Here is a 13,596-nt window from a genome sequence, read left to right as displayed (position 1 = left end):
TCGTTGTTCTTATATCATAAATTAAATACACAGATGATTCAATCTTTCTTACCATGCAATCAACAGTGGCGGATCCAGGCATAGTTCAGTGATTACCTATATATTAACCTAATTTTTCCAAAAGTAAAGGGGAGGGCCGGGCCCCAAGTCCGCCGCCTATGATCAATCTAGCAAATTATTAACAATACTATCATAATTGTCAACAGATCAAAAAGTCGTTTCAGGCTACAAATTTAGAATGGTTTTACATTATCTATTAATACAATGACAGTTATAGTTATCAAAGGTTCCAGGCTTATAATTCAATACGCCAGACGGTACGTGCGTTATGTTCACATACAATTTATCAGTGATCAAAATAGTTAGAAAGCCAAAACAAGTACCGAATTGAAGAGCATTGAGGACCCAAAATTCCAAAAAGTTGTGCCAAATTTGGTTAAGGTAATCTATGTCTGGGATAAGAAAATCCTTAGAATTTCGAAAAATTCAAACATTTTTAAACAGTATTTATAAAATGACCATATAATTAATATTCACGTCAAAACCGAATTGCTGACTACAGGGCTGGTGATACCCTCGGGGCCGAAGTAGTGGCATCGATCCAGTGGTGTGATAACACATTTATGAAATGATTAACCATCATTGAATAAAATGTCGCCTAATCGTTGATGACTAGTTAATGATATTCTAAGGAAACAATGAATGATACAGTCCATCAAGGTCACTTGAAACTTAAAACTTTAAACTTTAAACTTAATATGAATATATCATATGTATATATATGTGATCAACTGTTCGTGCTGTTTTACATTTCATCAAAACTGTGTTACTGTATGGTTGCGAAACTGTATTTCAATAAAAAGTGAGTATATTTATTTTAATTTGAAATTATAAGATCTATATGATCAACTGTTCATGCTGTTTTACATTTCATTAAAACTATGTTACTGTATGGTATGCCACATTGTATTCACATAAAAAGTGAGTATATTTATTTTAATTTAATTAATTTAAATTATTAAACATTAACACATAATTTTGAAAACCATACTTAAAATCGTTTTAATCTGTGTGTATCTTTATTTGAATTTTGATTTAAGCTTGTACAAAAAGATGTTCCTTATTATCCGACAATGAACAAATTTTGTATTTGTTATTTACAATGACGACTGTAAGGGAATGTGCTCAGATTATTGATACACTGTGTGAACGGCAAGCTATACCAATTATCAAAATATTTAATACGCCCAAATTGTTAAAAAAAAATCATTAACAAAACCAGGTTCAACCCACCGTTTTACTAAGTCAGGAAAATGCAAGTTGTTATCTTATAGTTCGTTTCAGCGTGTGTTGCATGGTCGTTTAGTTTTTGTTCACTTGAATGTTTCTGTTGTTTCGTTGTTTTCCTCTTATGATTGATGTGTTTCCCTCAGTTTAAGTTAGTAATCCGGATTTGTTTTCTCTCATTCGATTTATGACTTTCGAACAGCGGTATACTACTGTTGCCTTAATTTTACAGGAAATTTAGTATTTTGTGAACTCTAAATTACCTTTTTAGCAAATTTTTACGTAATCGTTCTTCTAAATTTAGAAAAAAGATCCTGTCACATATAAGGTACATTAGCATACTAGCTTTTAAAAAGTTTATTTTTTTTACATCTATGTCCTTCAACGTTTAAGCCCTCGAACCTTACCCTATTGGTTCATCGCACTTTAGCGTGATATACCTAGCACGTACTTTAGCAAACAAACAACCATCGCATCTGAGCGCGAGACACCATCGTATTTTTGCGTAGACCATATATAGAGTCCTCCATATAAACATTTTATATAAAAAAATATACATAATTACTCTAAATATCAGCTCAACAATGTTAAATCTGCAAATTTGTGTTCTTCCCCCGCGGGATTCGAACTCATGCCATTGGGATACAATATCGCCTGTACTGTATCCAGCACTCTAGACCACTCGGCCACCTAGATTGAACTAAATATCCATCTTTCGATGGACTAGTGTTAACTTTCCAATTAATTACATTGTCGGAAATTTAAAAAAATAAATTCTACTAGTTACGAAAGAGGAGAAAAGATCGGCCAGCCTCTCTTTTCGTCCTTTTTTTTAAAGCTTATACAAATAAATATTATCTTTTCCGACTATGTAAATATACTTATATGTAACTTGTTGGCTTCATTGACAAAATTCTTCCAGAAATAGTTCATAATATTGTTAGAGCTCAAAGTACACAATAGGCTGTGTTGCAGTGAATTTTGATTGTAAAGCTTTTTAAAGGTGCTTTAAAATGAAATAACTTCGGGCAATTGTCCTCTTTCTCTTCGGCACTCTTTTTAATACTAACATCACTTTGAAATACAATGTCTGTAAATATACTACTATTAAATTTGTTTAAGTGCCCTTTAATTTAGGTTAACTGGTGTTTTTTTACTATGTTTGTTTATTATTAGTTGAAAACACTTAATTATAAACACAGAAGGACAAAGCACTTTGATATCTATGATATTTTCTTTAATAATTATGAGTCAGTATTTAATCCGTAATATTAAATTAAAATTCTATGTTTTTACAACAAAGTCTGCTAGTTACATAACACCCACCATTTGTGTTCTTTTTAGCATACGATGGATGTGTATAGAAATACATTATGTTTGTATTTGTTGGTTTTCATCACTCAAACTCTGGTGAAATCTAGGTCCGTTATTTCACCTCCAGATTTGGAAAATAAAGAGACACCCGTGGAAGCAGAAATAGATGATGGTTTGTACTTAAAAAAAATAAAGATAATTAAGATTTTTATTAGATAATGTGCTGTCATTCAATGTCGTTCAATTTGACGGACAAAAAAAAAAAGAAACCAACAACACATTGCCGTTTTTTTTTGCTATATGCTACTACAAAAAGCTTTCTTTAGACTATCTGCAACAACAAATTTCCTTTAGACTAACGGCTACCAGTTCTGTGCATCAAGCGTTTCAGATATAACAATTCAACAGTCAGGTATGATATTCAAAAAGGCATATTAGTATATAATATCTTATGCTACTAAGCCTATCATAAAAGAAATTAACATTGTTACGATAAACCATTGTGTAATGCAAAGCGTTTAAACTACAACAGTTATAGATTATGTATACTGTTTTATGCTTTGTTTTTGCATTGTAGCCATTGAAGTTTTACAGGAAACAAAACACATTAGAAATAAAGTGAAGCGTAGCAGAATCAACTCTAAAGACAACGATAATTGTAATGGTAGAAGAAGACGGAGCTATTGGAATACGAATAGAGTTGTTCATGGAGTCGTCTGTTGTAGAAAATACCGAAGGGCAAGAACATGGCCGTCCAAATGTAACCAGTTTTTTAAAGATTTCCCTAATATTGTCAACTCTGAATACTCTGATGCATAAACGATGGATCATCCTTCAAATGTTTTATGGTATTGGTTGAAAGACGATAAGACAATACAAACGAGATTTTGTGATTTTGTGTTCATACTGAGTATGTGTAGGAACTGTGACCTTGAATAAATGTAGTTATCAGAACGAATGCTTTGAAATCCTGTGTTACCACAAGCATTTAAAATTAGTATTATTTGTATTAGCTCGTTGAAAACGTAAATATTCATATCTGATTCTACTGTGCTGGCCAAATTTCGAAATCTAACAAAAGGAAATTGTAACTTCACTTTTGTATGCAGAGTAAAATAGTGTTCTTACTTTCATTGCATTAAAAAAAAATTACCGTATAATTATTGCTATTGGGGTTTTATATTTTAGCATTAGAGTTTAACTAACATCTACTGTAAATTAATTAATATTTGTTCGGTATCAATTTTCGTGCATTTCGTGGTAACAAGAGAACCACGAATTCAAATGGTCAAGGACTTGCCAAAAACCACGAAATTAGATATTTAATTCACGAAAATTGGTATTCACGAAAATAAATGTATCCACAGTAAATGATTTAGATTGTTCTCTGACTATTGTTGAACATTTATCTTTGGAACGTCGTAACTTCATTATGGTACTTCCTTCTTTATCATGATGTTTTTTTTTTCTTCTTTATCATGATGAGGTTTTTCTTTATTGCGATATGGTATTTCTTTATTGTGATAAGGTATTTCTTTATTGTGATAAGGTATTTCTTTATTATGATGATGTTTTTCTCGATTTTGACGAGCTTATTCTCTATTATGATAAGGTTTTTCTCTATTATAATGAGGTTTTTCTTTATTATGATGAAATAAAATTGAGAATGGAAATGGGGAATGTGCCAAAGAGACAACAACCCGACCATAGAAAAAAACAACAGCAGAAGGTCACCAACAGGTCTTCAATGTAGCGAGAAATTCCTGCAACCGGAGGCGTCCTTCAGCTGACCCCTAAACAAATATATACTAGTTCAGTGATAATGAACGCCATACTAATTTCCAAATTGTACACAAGAAACTAAAATTAAAATAAAACAAGACTAACAAAGGCCAGAGGCTCTTGACTTGGGACAGGTGCAAAAATGCGGCGAGGTTAAACGTGTTTGTGAGATCTCAACCCTCCCCCTATACCTCTAGCCAATGTAGAAAGTAAACGCATAACAATACGCACATTAAATGAGCTTTTTCTCTATTGTGATGAGCTTTTACTCTTTTATGATACGTTTTTTCTCTATTATGATAGAGTTTTCTCTATTATGACGAGCTCTTTCTTTATTATGATTAGTTTTTTCTCTATTAATATGAGGTTTTTCTTTATTAAGATGAGGTTTTTCTCTATTATGATGAGTGTTTTCTCTATTATGATGAGCTTTTTCTCTATTACGATGAGCTTTTTCTCTATTATGATAAGAGTTTTCTTTATTATGATGAGTGTTTTCCTCGTTATGACATGTATGATGAGCTTATTCTGTATTATGCATAGGTTTTTCTTTATTATGATGAGTGTTTTCTTTAATATGATGAGCTTTTTCTCTAGAGATCTCATAAACAAGTTTAACCCCGCCGCATTTTTGCGCCTGTCCCAAATCAGGAGCCTCTGGCCTTTGTAAGCCTTGCATTATTTTTAATTAGAGTTTCTTGTGTACAATTTGGAGTTTAGTATGGCGTTCATTATCACTGAACTATAAAAAAAAAAAAAAAAAAAAAAAGATGTGGTATGATTGTCAATGAGACAACTGTCTACAAGACACCAAAATGACATTACCAACTATAGGTCACCGTACGGCCTTCAACAATGAGCAAAGCCCATATCGCATAGTCAGCTATAAAATATTTATTTATTTAGGGTCCAGCTGAAGGACGCCTCCGGGTGCGGGAATTTCTCGCTGCATTGAAGACCTGTTTGTGACCTTCTGCTGTTGTCAGTTCTGTGGTCGGGTTGTTGTCTCTTTGACACATTCCCCATTTCCATTTTCAATTTTATTATAATGTGGCGGGGTTAAACATGTTAGCGGGATCCCAACCCTTCCCTAACCTGGGACAGTGGTATAACAGTACAACATAAGAACGAACTATAAAAATTAGTTGAAAAAGGTTGAACTCATCAGGTGGACAAAACTACAAGTTGCCGGGTACTTGTAGTCAAGATATGAGACATACTTAACTGTATCTGTTGTATCCTTTATCTCTGGTACGATGGGATAGATGCGTCAACATAGTAACCAAATTTTTAATTATTTAGTGAGAGAACATCATCTATATAGCGGAATGTGTTAAAGGATATTGCTAACTTATTTTTCATCCTAAGAAGTTCCTGTATGAAGTCAGTCTCATAATGATAAAGAAACAAGTCGTCAAGAAGAGGGGCACTATTGATTCCCATTGGAATGCCGACCGTCTGTTGAAAATCACGTCCTCAAAACATAACATATAGGTTGTCAATTAAGCTGTCAAACATCTTGATAATGTCAGTTTCAGATAATTTTTGGTTTGAATTAGTGTGATCCTTTACAAAGAAGGATTTATCCCTCCCTAATACACGATACTTGTATCTACGTTGGCCATTTTTTATGTAACAAAGTAATATCAACTCTTTCAATTTGTCGTTTAGTTTTGAATGGGGAATACTTGTGTAAAGTGTTGAAAAGTCAAATATTTTAATAATGTTGTAAGATGAGTCTTAGATTGTATGTACTCTAAAAGGTCTTTGGAATTAATTTTTTAGTATCCACGCCACCTCTAGGATTATAAAATGTTGTACTAAATTGTACCTATATACCTGCTATATAACAATGATGTTTCAAAAAGTCGATGTGGCTCCATCTGTTGTGCATAGACCTGGGAGTAATAATAGATTGTTTTTAAGAAGGGATTCAAATCTCCTGCAGATGTTTTGTATTTTTTTGTGTTAAAATATTAAATTGTAATGATTCTATCATATTTATTTTTGGATGTTTGTTTAAAGGAGCTACCTTTTGATTTTTAAAGGGGGACTGGGGTTAGGATGATATTTACCCTGCCTTTTTTTTGTTTACTTGTAATATTTGTCCTGCTTTTTACGTATATTGTCATCCAGCCTTTTTTGTTGTTGCAAAGTGTCTCATCCTGTCTTTTTTGTGCTATTAAAAAAACAATAACACAAAAACTGATTGTACAGCAATGAAGCTCAAGTGTGTGTGTAATATACACATAACGAAAACAGGCCATATCAGAAAAAATTCTAAACAACAAAAAACGTTTTTTCGAAATCTTAAACAAGAACGTTTTAGAAAATGGTATTATTTGTAACAAACGCAGACAGCAATTATATCGCCTATCCACCAACTATGTAGATACTAGTAATGACAGTGATACTACTGTACCTGCAGCAATACCCAAGTCATCATGCAGAAAACAGAACCACAGAACAAATCAATTACACTTCCAATCGTTACTGTAGGTAAAACATCAAGAAAGTGTCGCATCTATATCACAACAAAGGGTCCATTTGTTACAATGGTAAAAAGGCCAGATTACATGTGTTTCTAGCACAAGGTGTTCTAGTACACTAACTGAAGCAACATGCTTTTTTTAATACAAACATAATTTCGAAAATCTATTAGTTGATAATTCATATTATAATGCTCCTCAGGTGCATTAACAGAGAAAATCAAGATTAGTTTTGATAAACCAAGAAATCAATAGCATTGGCCTTGTCAATTGTAGGAATATCTGTTCAAGATATGAAAATAGATGATGCGACATATTTTCATGTACTATAATTAGCCTCTATTGCGCTTTTTAAAAACACGATTTACCTACCTATTAAACCAAATGAAAAATAAAATCAGGGGAAAATAGCCCTACCTTTTTCACATTGAAAAAATAATGCCTTATGTAGTAATGCAGATCCTTGCAAAAGGAGAAAATTAAACACCAACGAAAATGTAACTTTTTTTTTTTTTTTAGTAAATTCTCAAAAAATGACTACACAAAATATCCTGAAATACAGTAAATAGAATTTGGGTTTAGTTAACAGATATTTGATCAAAAAGATTTGTTTTAATACCCTGCCTAGGATAGTATTGAATCATCATATTTAGGTTCTGTGTTTGTGTCATTTCTTTATTCTATCTGTTAGTATGTGCTGTAGCAGGTTAAAGATTTTTGCATTTCAATACCTACAAAGTTGTGCTCACCATAGTATAGATGACCACAGATCTCAGCAAAGATGACCACAGATATGTTCCAATTGTCATTACTACAATCCTAAATGCGACTTATAAGCAGATTTTACTGACATGAGCAACATGATAGGTGCCACATATGGAGCAGGAACCCCCTACTCTTCCTAAAACCCAAAGTCTTTAATGGGATTGCTCTATCTTTAGTTTTCTAAGTAGTGTTTTGTGGACTTGTCTTTTTTTTGTTTTTCATTGTCTTTATATGCCATTGTGAGTTTTACTTTCTTTGACTTATCATTGTCTTTATATGCCATTGTGAGTTTTACTTTCTTTGACTTATCAGTCTTTATATGCCATTGTGAGTTTTACTTTCTTTGACTTATCATTGTCTTTATATGCCATTGTGAGTTTTACTTTCTTTGACTTATCATTGTCTTTATATGCCATTGTGAGTTTTACTTACTTTGACTTATCATTGTCTTTATATGCCATTGTGAGTTTTACTTTCTTTGACTTATCATTGTCTTTATATGCCATTGTGAGTTTTACTTTCTTTGACTTATCATTGTCTTTATATGCCATTGTGAGTTTTACTTTCTTTGACTTATCATTGTCTTTATATGCCATTGTGAGTTTTACTTACTTTGACTTATCATTGTCTTTATATGCCATTGTGAGTTTTACTTTCTTTGACTTATCATTGTCTTTATATGCCATTGTGAGTTTTACTTTCTTTGACTTAAATAAGTTTGAAATGTTCCCTTGGTATCTTCCCATTCTTTTTTGGAAACTTTTTCATTATGGCAGATCCTTTTAAATTGTATGTCAATTTACAGTTTTGACCCCATTAAACCATTCACAGAACATGAAGATATGATAGTGTGAATGGGGTAAAGAGTCCTATGGACACATATTCTATTTTATATCAATACAAAAGGACAAGATTTATTCTAAAAGTTTATTTATGATTACATTGCTCAATGTTATTTCACAAACAATATTATGAATATAAACAGTACAATGCTTATTTGAGTTTAAACTGATACTGTTTTACAAACAGTATGAGATTAATGAAAATGGTACAATGAATGATTCATACAAAAGTTATCATCATATTTCAATTATATCACTCATTTTTACTCTCTAATCTTTTCTACCTTTCACAAATCCCTATCTACAGTATTGGTTCTACACTTTTCTTTAATTCATCTAAACTCTTGTACAGATATAAAAACTCTTAACAACAGACATAAATGAAACAAAAACACACTGATTATCAGAATGAAAAAAATATGTGTTGCTTGCATGCTTGAAAATTTATGCATTTGATCATTGAATTTTATGAAGATTTCTGACATGTTTCAGAATATTGAAAGTAAATGGTGAAATGAATGTGTGATGGGTGTTCAATGAATTAATTTACATTGTTCTTGTAATGAGAAATTTAACAAGTCACACAATAAAACTAACTTAATACATATTACAATCAAAATAATGAGACAAGCACTTATCATGAGGAACAAAAATATGTTCCATGAATTTCTCTTAGGGAGCTATAAAAGACATTAGAAGATGAAAATCTCTCATATTTTGACTTTGACTTACAGAAATCACTTTCTTAAATATACAAAATATCAGAGTACAACAGATTCCCTTAAAAGCACAGTTGAATCACATGTGCTGTATCCATTAATAAAGACCAGCTCACTACTTATGCATGCCCATAATATCACCTTTTTACAAATATTGATGATTTTCTAGTTTATTTGGTAGAAATAATTCTGTTTAATGAAAATTCGTTTAAACTATGTTATTATTGCTGAAATCTAGATTCTACAGTTGAAGACTGAGCAGTTAAAGGTTCATATGATTAGTTTATTTTCCTTAAATTTTAATACAAATTCATGTTGTGAATAACCTATTCCCACCTATATTTGTACTATTTTTAATAATTCAAAACCTATAGAAATAATTTAACAGACAAGGCAAAAACATTCTAATCTATAAAAGTTTTAATTTAAATTCACATAAAAATCTTGAAAACAATTTTTTATTCAAATAAAATATAGCTACACAAGGCTAATACTAATCTAATATACAATACATCTATCAACATAAAAAAATAAATATTTTGTTCTCTTTTTCTGCTAAGGGCTGATCCATAAAAGCAATCATGGTACCCAAATTAAAATCTCAACTATGGAAAGGTGTATACATTGTGAAAACTTGCCTCTATATGGCCTAATTGCTTTCGGTGCCTTCCCTGGGTACATGTATGTTTTTATGGAACAGCGTTAATGCATACACTTGTATCTAGCACTCAAAAATGTCTTCTCTTGAATATGCAGCATACAAGTTCTTCAATCCAAAAGATAATATAATATCCTTAGTACAATGCAGAACATATCTTCTGTAGATCAACAGAACAATGTGCACTTCTCAATTATGCAGCCATAAAATGTGGTGATCCATTGAGTCCAACTCATCTACAAAGGATTTCTCCTCTCCATTCTGTACATACTATAACAAATGTACCATCAAACGTTTTTGGTTTTAATTATTACAATTTATCAGCTTATATAAAGTCTATGATAATCGTTTGCACCAAACCCTGCATTACATTTTGGGCACTTTCTCTGTCTTGTTTCATATCTGGTTTTCAGACATTCCAAACAGAACACATGGAAACATTTTGTCAATACAGCGTCTTTCCTGTTTACTTTACATGATGGACATGTCAATTGTTCCTGGAATTAGAGGTCAATTGTAAAGTTTGCAATGAGCTTTTTTCAAACTAGATGAATAACTTATTTTGCTGGAACATTTTGAAAAGCATTAAGTTTTGTCATACAAGTGAGAGGTTTAGCTAGCTATAAAACAAGGTTTAATCAACCATTTTCTAAATTTTCAAATGAAAAAAGGGTCAGGAGTGTGACAGTTGTTGTCCATTCGTTTTGGTGTGTTTGAGCTTTTGGTTTTGCCATTGGTTGGGGACTTTCTGTTTTGAATTTTCCTCGAAGTTCAGTAGTTCTGTGATTTTACTCTTTTTTTTCTATAGTAATAGCAGCCATTTATTTATATGTATCATTTCGTTTAAAGGAACATTCCTGTAATTAAGTTAAATTTACATCAAGCCATTTAAAAAAACATGTTATTAAAATAAAGTCAATTTTTTTATGTTTTGGCAAATCTTTAAAAAACTAACAATATAATACTTCAATCCAGAGTTTTATAGCCACTTCCATCATTAAAACTTACAAAAATATTACTTCAAAAACCTTTTATCAAAGAAAAAGTCGATGAAATATCAAATATAATTTTGAGGTGTACAAATACTTCAGGTGTACCTTTACTTGATGTAGACCAATCTATAAAATACCTTATACTCTGCAATCTCAGCCATTAAAACTTCATCTGCTGCCCCTGCCATCTCAATCTTCTTACTTCTCTCTAGTTTACGTTGCAGTTTAGCAATCTCCTCCTATTAGACACAAAATATATGAATAATTGTATATTAATTACATATAAATTATCATTATCATTATTAACTGAATTTTTATTTGGTAAGACTATATTTTCCTTTTTACATATTTTCAATGAAATACTAATAGCAAACAAGCCCTTGGCATTGTCGTTTAAATTGTTTCACAGTTGGTCATGTCTTGGCCTCTTTTAGCTTATAACATACATTCAGTATTGCTCATTGTTAAAGGCCATACAATGGTCTATAGTTGCTTACATCCCTGGCATTTGATCGATAGACAAATGGGCTATAATGAATACAAACAGATATAGTGTATAACTCTAGTTGCTTACATCCCTGGCATTTGATGGATGGACAAATGGGCTATAATGAATACAAACAGATGTAGTGTATAACTCAGTTAGTAACATTTAATCAATAAATCTTTTGTGTGATGCTAAATTAGTATCTATGATAAGCTGACACTTGATTTGTTTTGTGGTTATGAACAAGAGGCTCTTAAGAGCCTGAATCGCTCACCTTAATTCTTTTGGTTAAATCTCTCATCAATGATTATTTTGGCTTTTCAATTTATTTAAATGTTTTTTGGATCGTCCTATTTTCTTCAAAAGCCAAAAAAAATAATCATTTTCTCCTATGTTCTATTTTAGCCATAGGAGCTATGTTTCTTGACATACAAGGAAATAAAATATAAAATTTATACTAGATACTCTGAAACTCATTTAGCCTAAGTTTGGCTGAAATTGATACAGCAGTTTCAAAGGAGAAGATTTTTTAAAGTAAGTCAACATGATGAACAAATTGTGAAAAAAGTCTTTAAAGGGCAATAACTCCTTAAGGGGTCAATTGACAATTTTGGTCAAATTGACTTAATTGAAGATCTTACTTTGCTGAACATTATTGCTGTTTACAGTTTATTTCTATCTATAATTATATTCAAGATAATAAACAAAAACAGCAAAATTTCCTTAAAATTATCAATTCAGGGGCAGCAACCCAACAACAGGTTGTCTGATTCATCTGAAAATTTCAGGGCAGATAGATCTTGACCTGATAAACAATATTACCCAACGTCAGATTGCTCTAAATGCTTTGGTTTTTTGAGTTATAAGCCAAAAACTGCATTTGACCCCTATGTTCTATTTTTAGCAATGGCGACCATGTTTGTTGATAGATCATAACTTCGGATACAATTTACAAACTAGATACCCTAAGGAACATTAAGTTAAAGTTTGGAAGTATTTGGCCCAGTAGTTTCAGAGAAGATTTTTGTAAAAGATTACTAAGATTTACGAAAAATGGTTAAAATTGACTATAAAGGGCAATAACTCCTAAAGGGGTCAACTGACCATTTCCGTCATGTTGACTTATTTGTAAATCTTACTTTGCTTAACATTATTGCTGTTTACAGTTTATCTCTATCTATAATAATATTCAAGATAATAACCAAAAACAGAAAAATTTCTTTAAAATTATCAATTCAGGGGCAGTAACCCAACAACAGGTTGTCTGATTCATCTGAAAATTTCAGGGCAGATAGATCTTGACCTGATAAACAATATTATCCCTGTCAGATTTGCTCTAAATGCTTTGGTTTTTGAGTTATAAGCCAAAAACTGCATTTGACCCCTATGTTCTATTTTTAGCAATGGCGACCATGTTTGTTGATAGATCACAACTTCGGATACAATTTACAAACTAGATACCCTAAGGAACATTCAGTTACAGTTTGGAAGTATTTGGCCCAGTAGTTTAAGAGGAGAAGATTTTTGTAAAAGAATACTAAGATTTACGAAAAATGGTTAAAAATTGACTATAAAGGGCAATAACTCCTAAAGGGGTCAACTGACCATTTCCGTCATGTTGACTTATTTGTAAATCTTACTTTGCTGAACATTATTCCTGTTTACAGTTTATCTCTATCTATAATAATATTCAAGATAATAACCAAAAACAGCAAAATTTCCTTAAAATTACCAATTCAGGGGCAGCAACCCAACAACAGGTTGTCTGATTCATCTGAAAATTTCAGGGCAGATAGATCTTGACCTGATAAACAATATTACCCCATGTCAGATTTGCTCTAAATGCTTTGGTTTTTGAGTTATAAGCCAAAAACTGCATTTGACCCCTATGTTCTATTTTTAGCAATGGCGACCATGTTTGTTGATAGATCATAACTTCGGATACAATTTACAAACTAGATACCCTAAGGAACATTTAATTAAAGTTTGGAAGTATTTGGCCCAGTAGTTTCAGAGGAGAAGATTTTTGTAAAAGATTACTAAGATTTACGAAAAATGGTTAAAAATTGACTATAAATGGCAATAACTCCTAAAGGGGTCAACTGACCATTTCCGTCATGTTGACTTATTTGTAAATCTTACTTTGCTGAACATTATTGCTGTTACAGTTTATCTCTGTCTATAATAATATTCAAGATAATAACCAAAAACAGCAAAATTTCCTTAAAATTACCAATTCAGGGGCAGCAACCCAACAACGG

At 31.6% G+C, this 13,596-nt stretch overlaps 1 protein-coding gene and 1 long non-coding RNA gene across 2 annotated transcripts in view; one reads left to right on the top strand and one right to left on the bottom strand.

Annotated features, from left to right (window-relative positions):
- The first annotated feature begins 761 nt into the window (after positions 1–761).
- Positions 762–3,751, top strand: LOC143074485 (uncharacterized). Its single transcript, XR_012977887.1, has 3 exons — positions 762–862; positions 2,632–2,773; positions 3,179–3,751. It is a non-coding gene; the product is annotated as an uncharacterized LOC143074485 (long non-coding RNA).
- A 4,799-nt stretch (positions 3,752–8,550) lies between these two features.
- The window catches only part of LOC143075793 (E3 ubiquitin-protein ligase Bre1-like), a 28,629-nt gene continuing 23,583 nt past the window's right edge, over positions 8,551–13,596 (bottom strand). Inside the window, exons 18-19 of the mRNA XM_076251357.1 lie at positions 10,986–11,087; positions 8,551–10,353 (exon numbers count right to left, since the gene is read on the bottom strand). Coding sequence (XP_076107472.1) covers positions 10,177–10,353; positions 10,986–11,087 — 279 coding nt within the window. The 3' untranslated portion in view covers positions 8,551–10,176. The remainder of the gene's footprint in view (positions 10,354–10,985; positions 11,088–13,596) is intronic.

Source organism: Mytilus galloprovincialis, chromosome 5, assembly GCF_965363235.1.
Source record: "Mytilus galloprovincialis chromosome 5, xbMytGall1.hap1.1, whole genome shotgun sequence".
Lineage (NCBI taxonomy): Eukaryota > Metazoa > Mollusca > Bivalvia > Mytilida > Mytilidae > Mytilus > Mytilus galloprovincialis.
The sequence above is the reverse complement of the archived record's forward strand: the minus strand, read 5'-3'. Positions and strand labels throughout refer to the sequence as shown.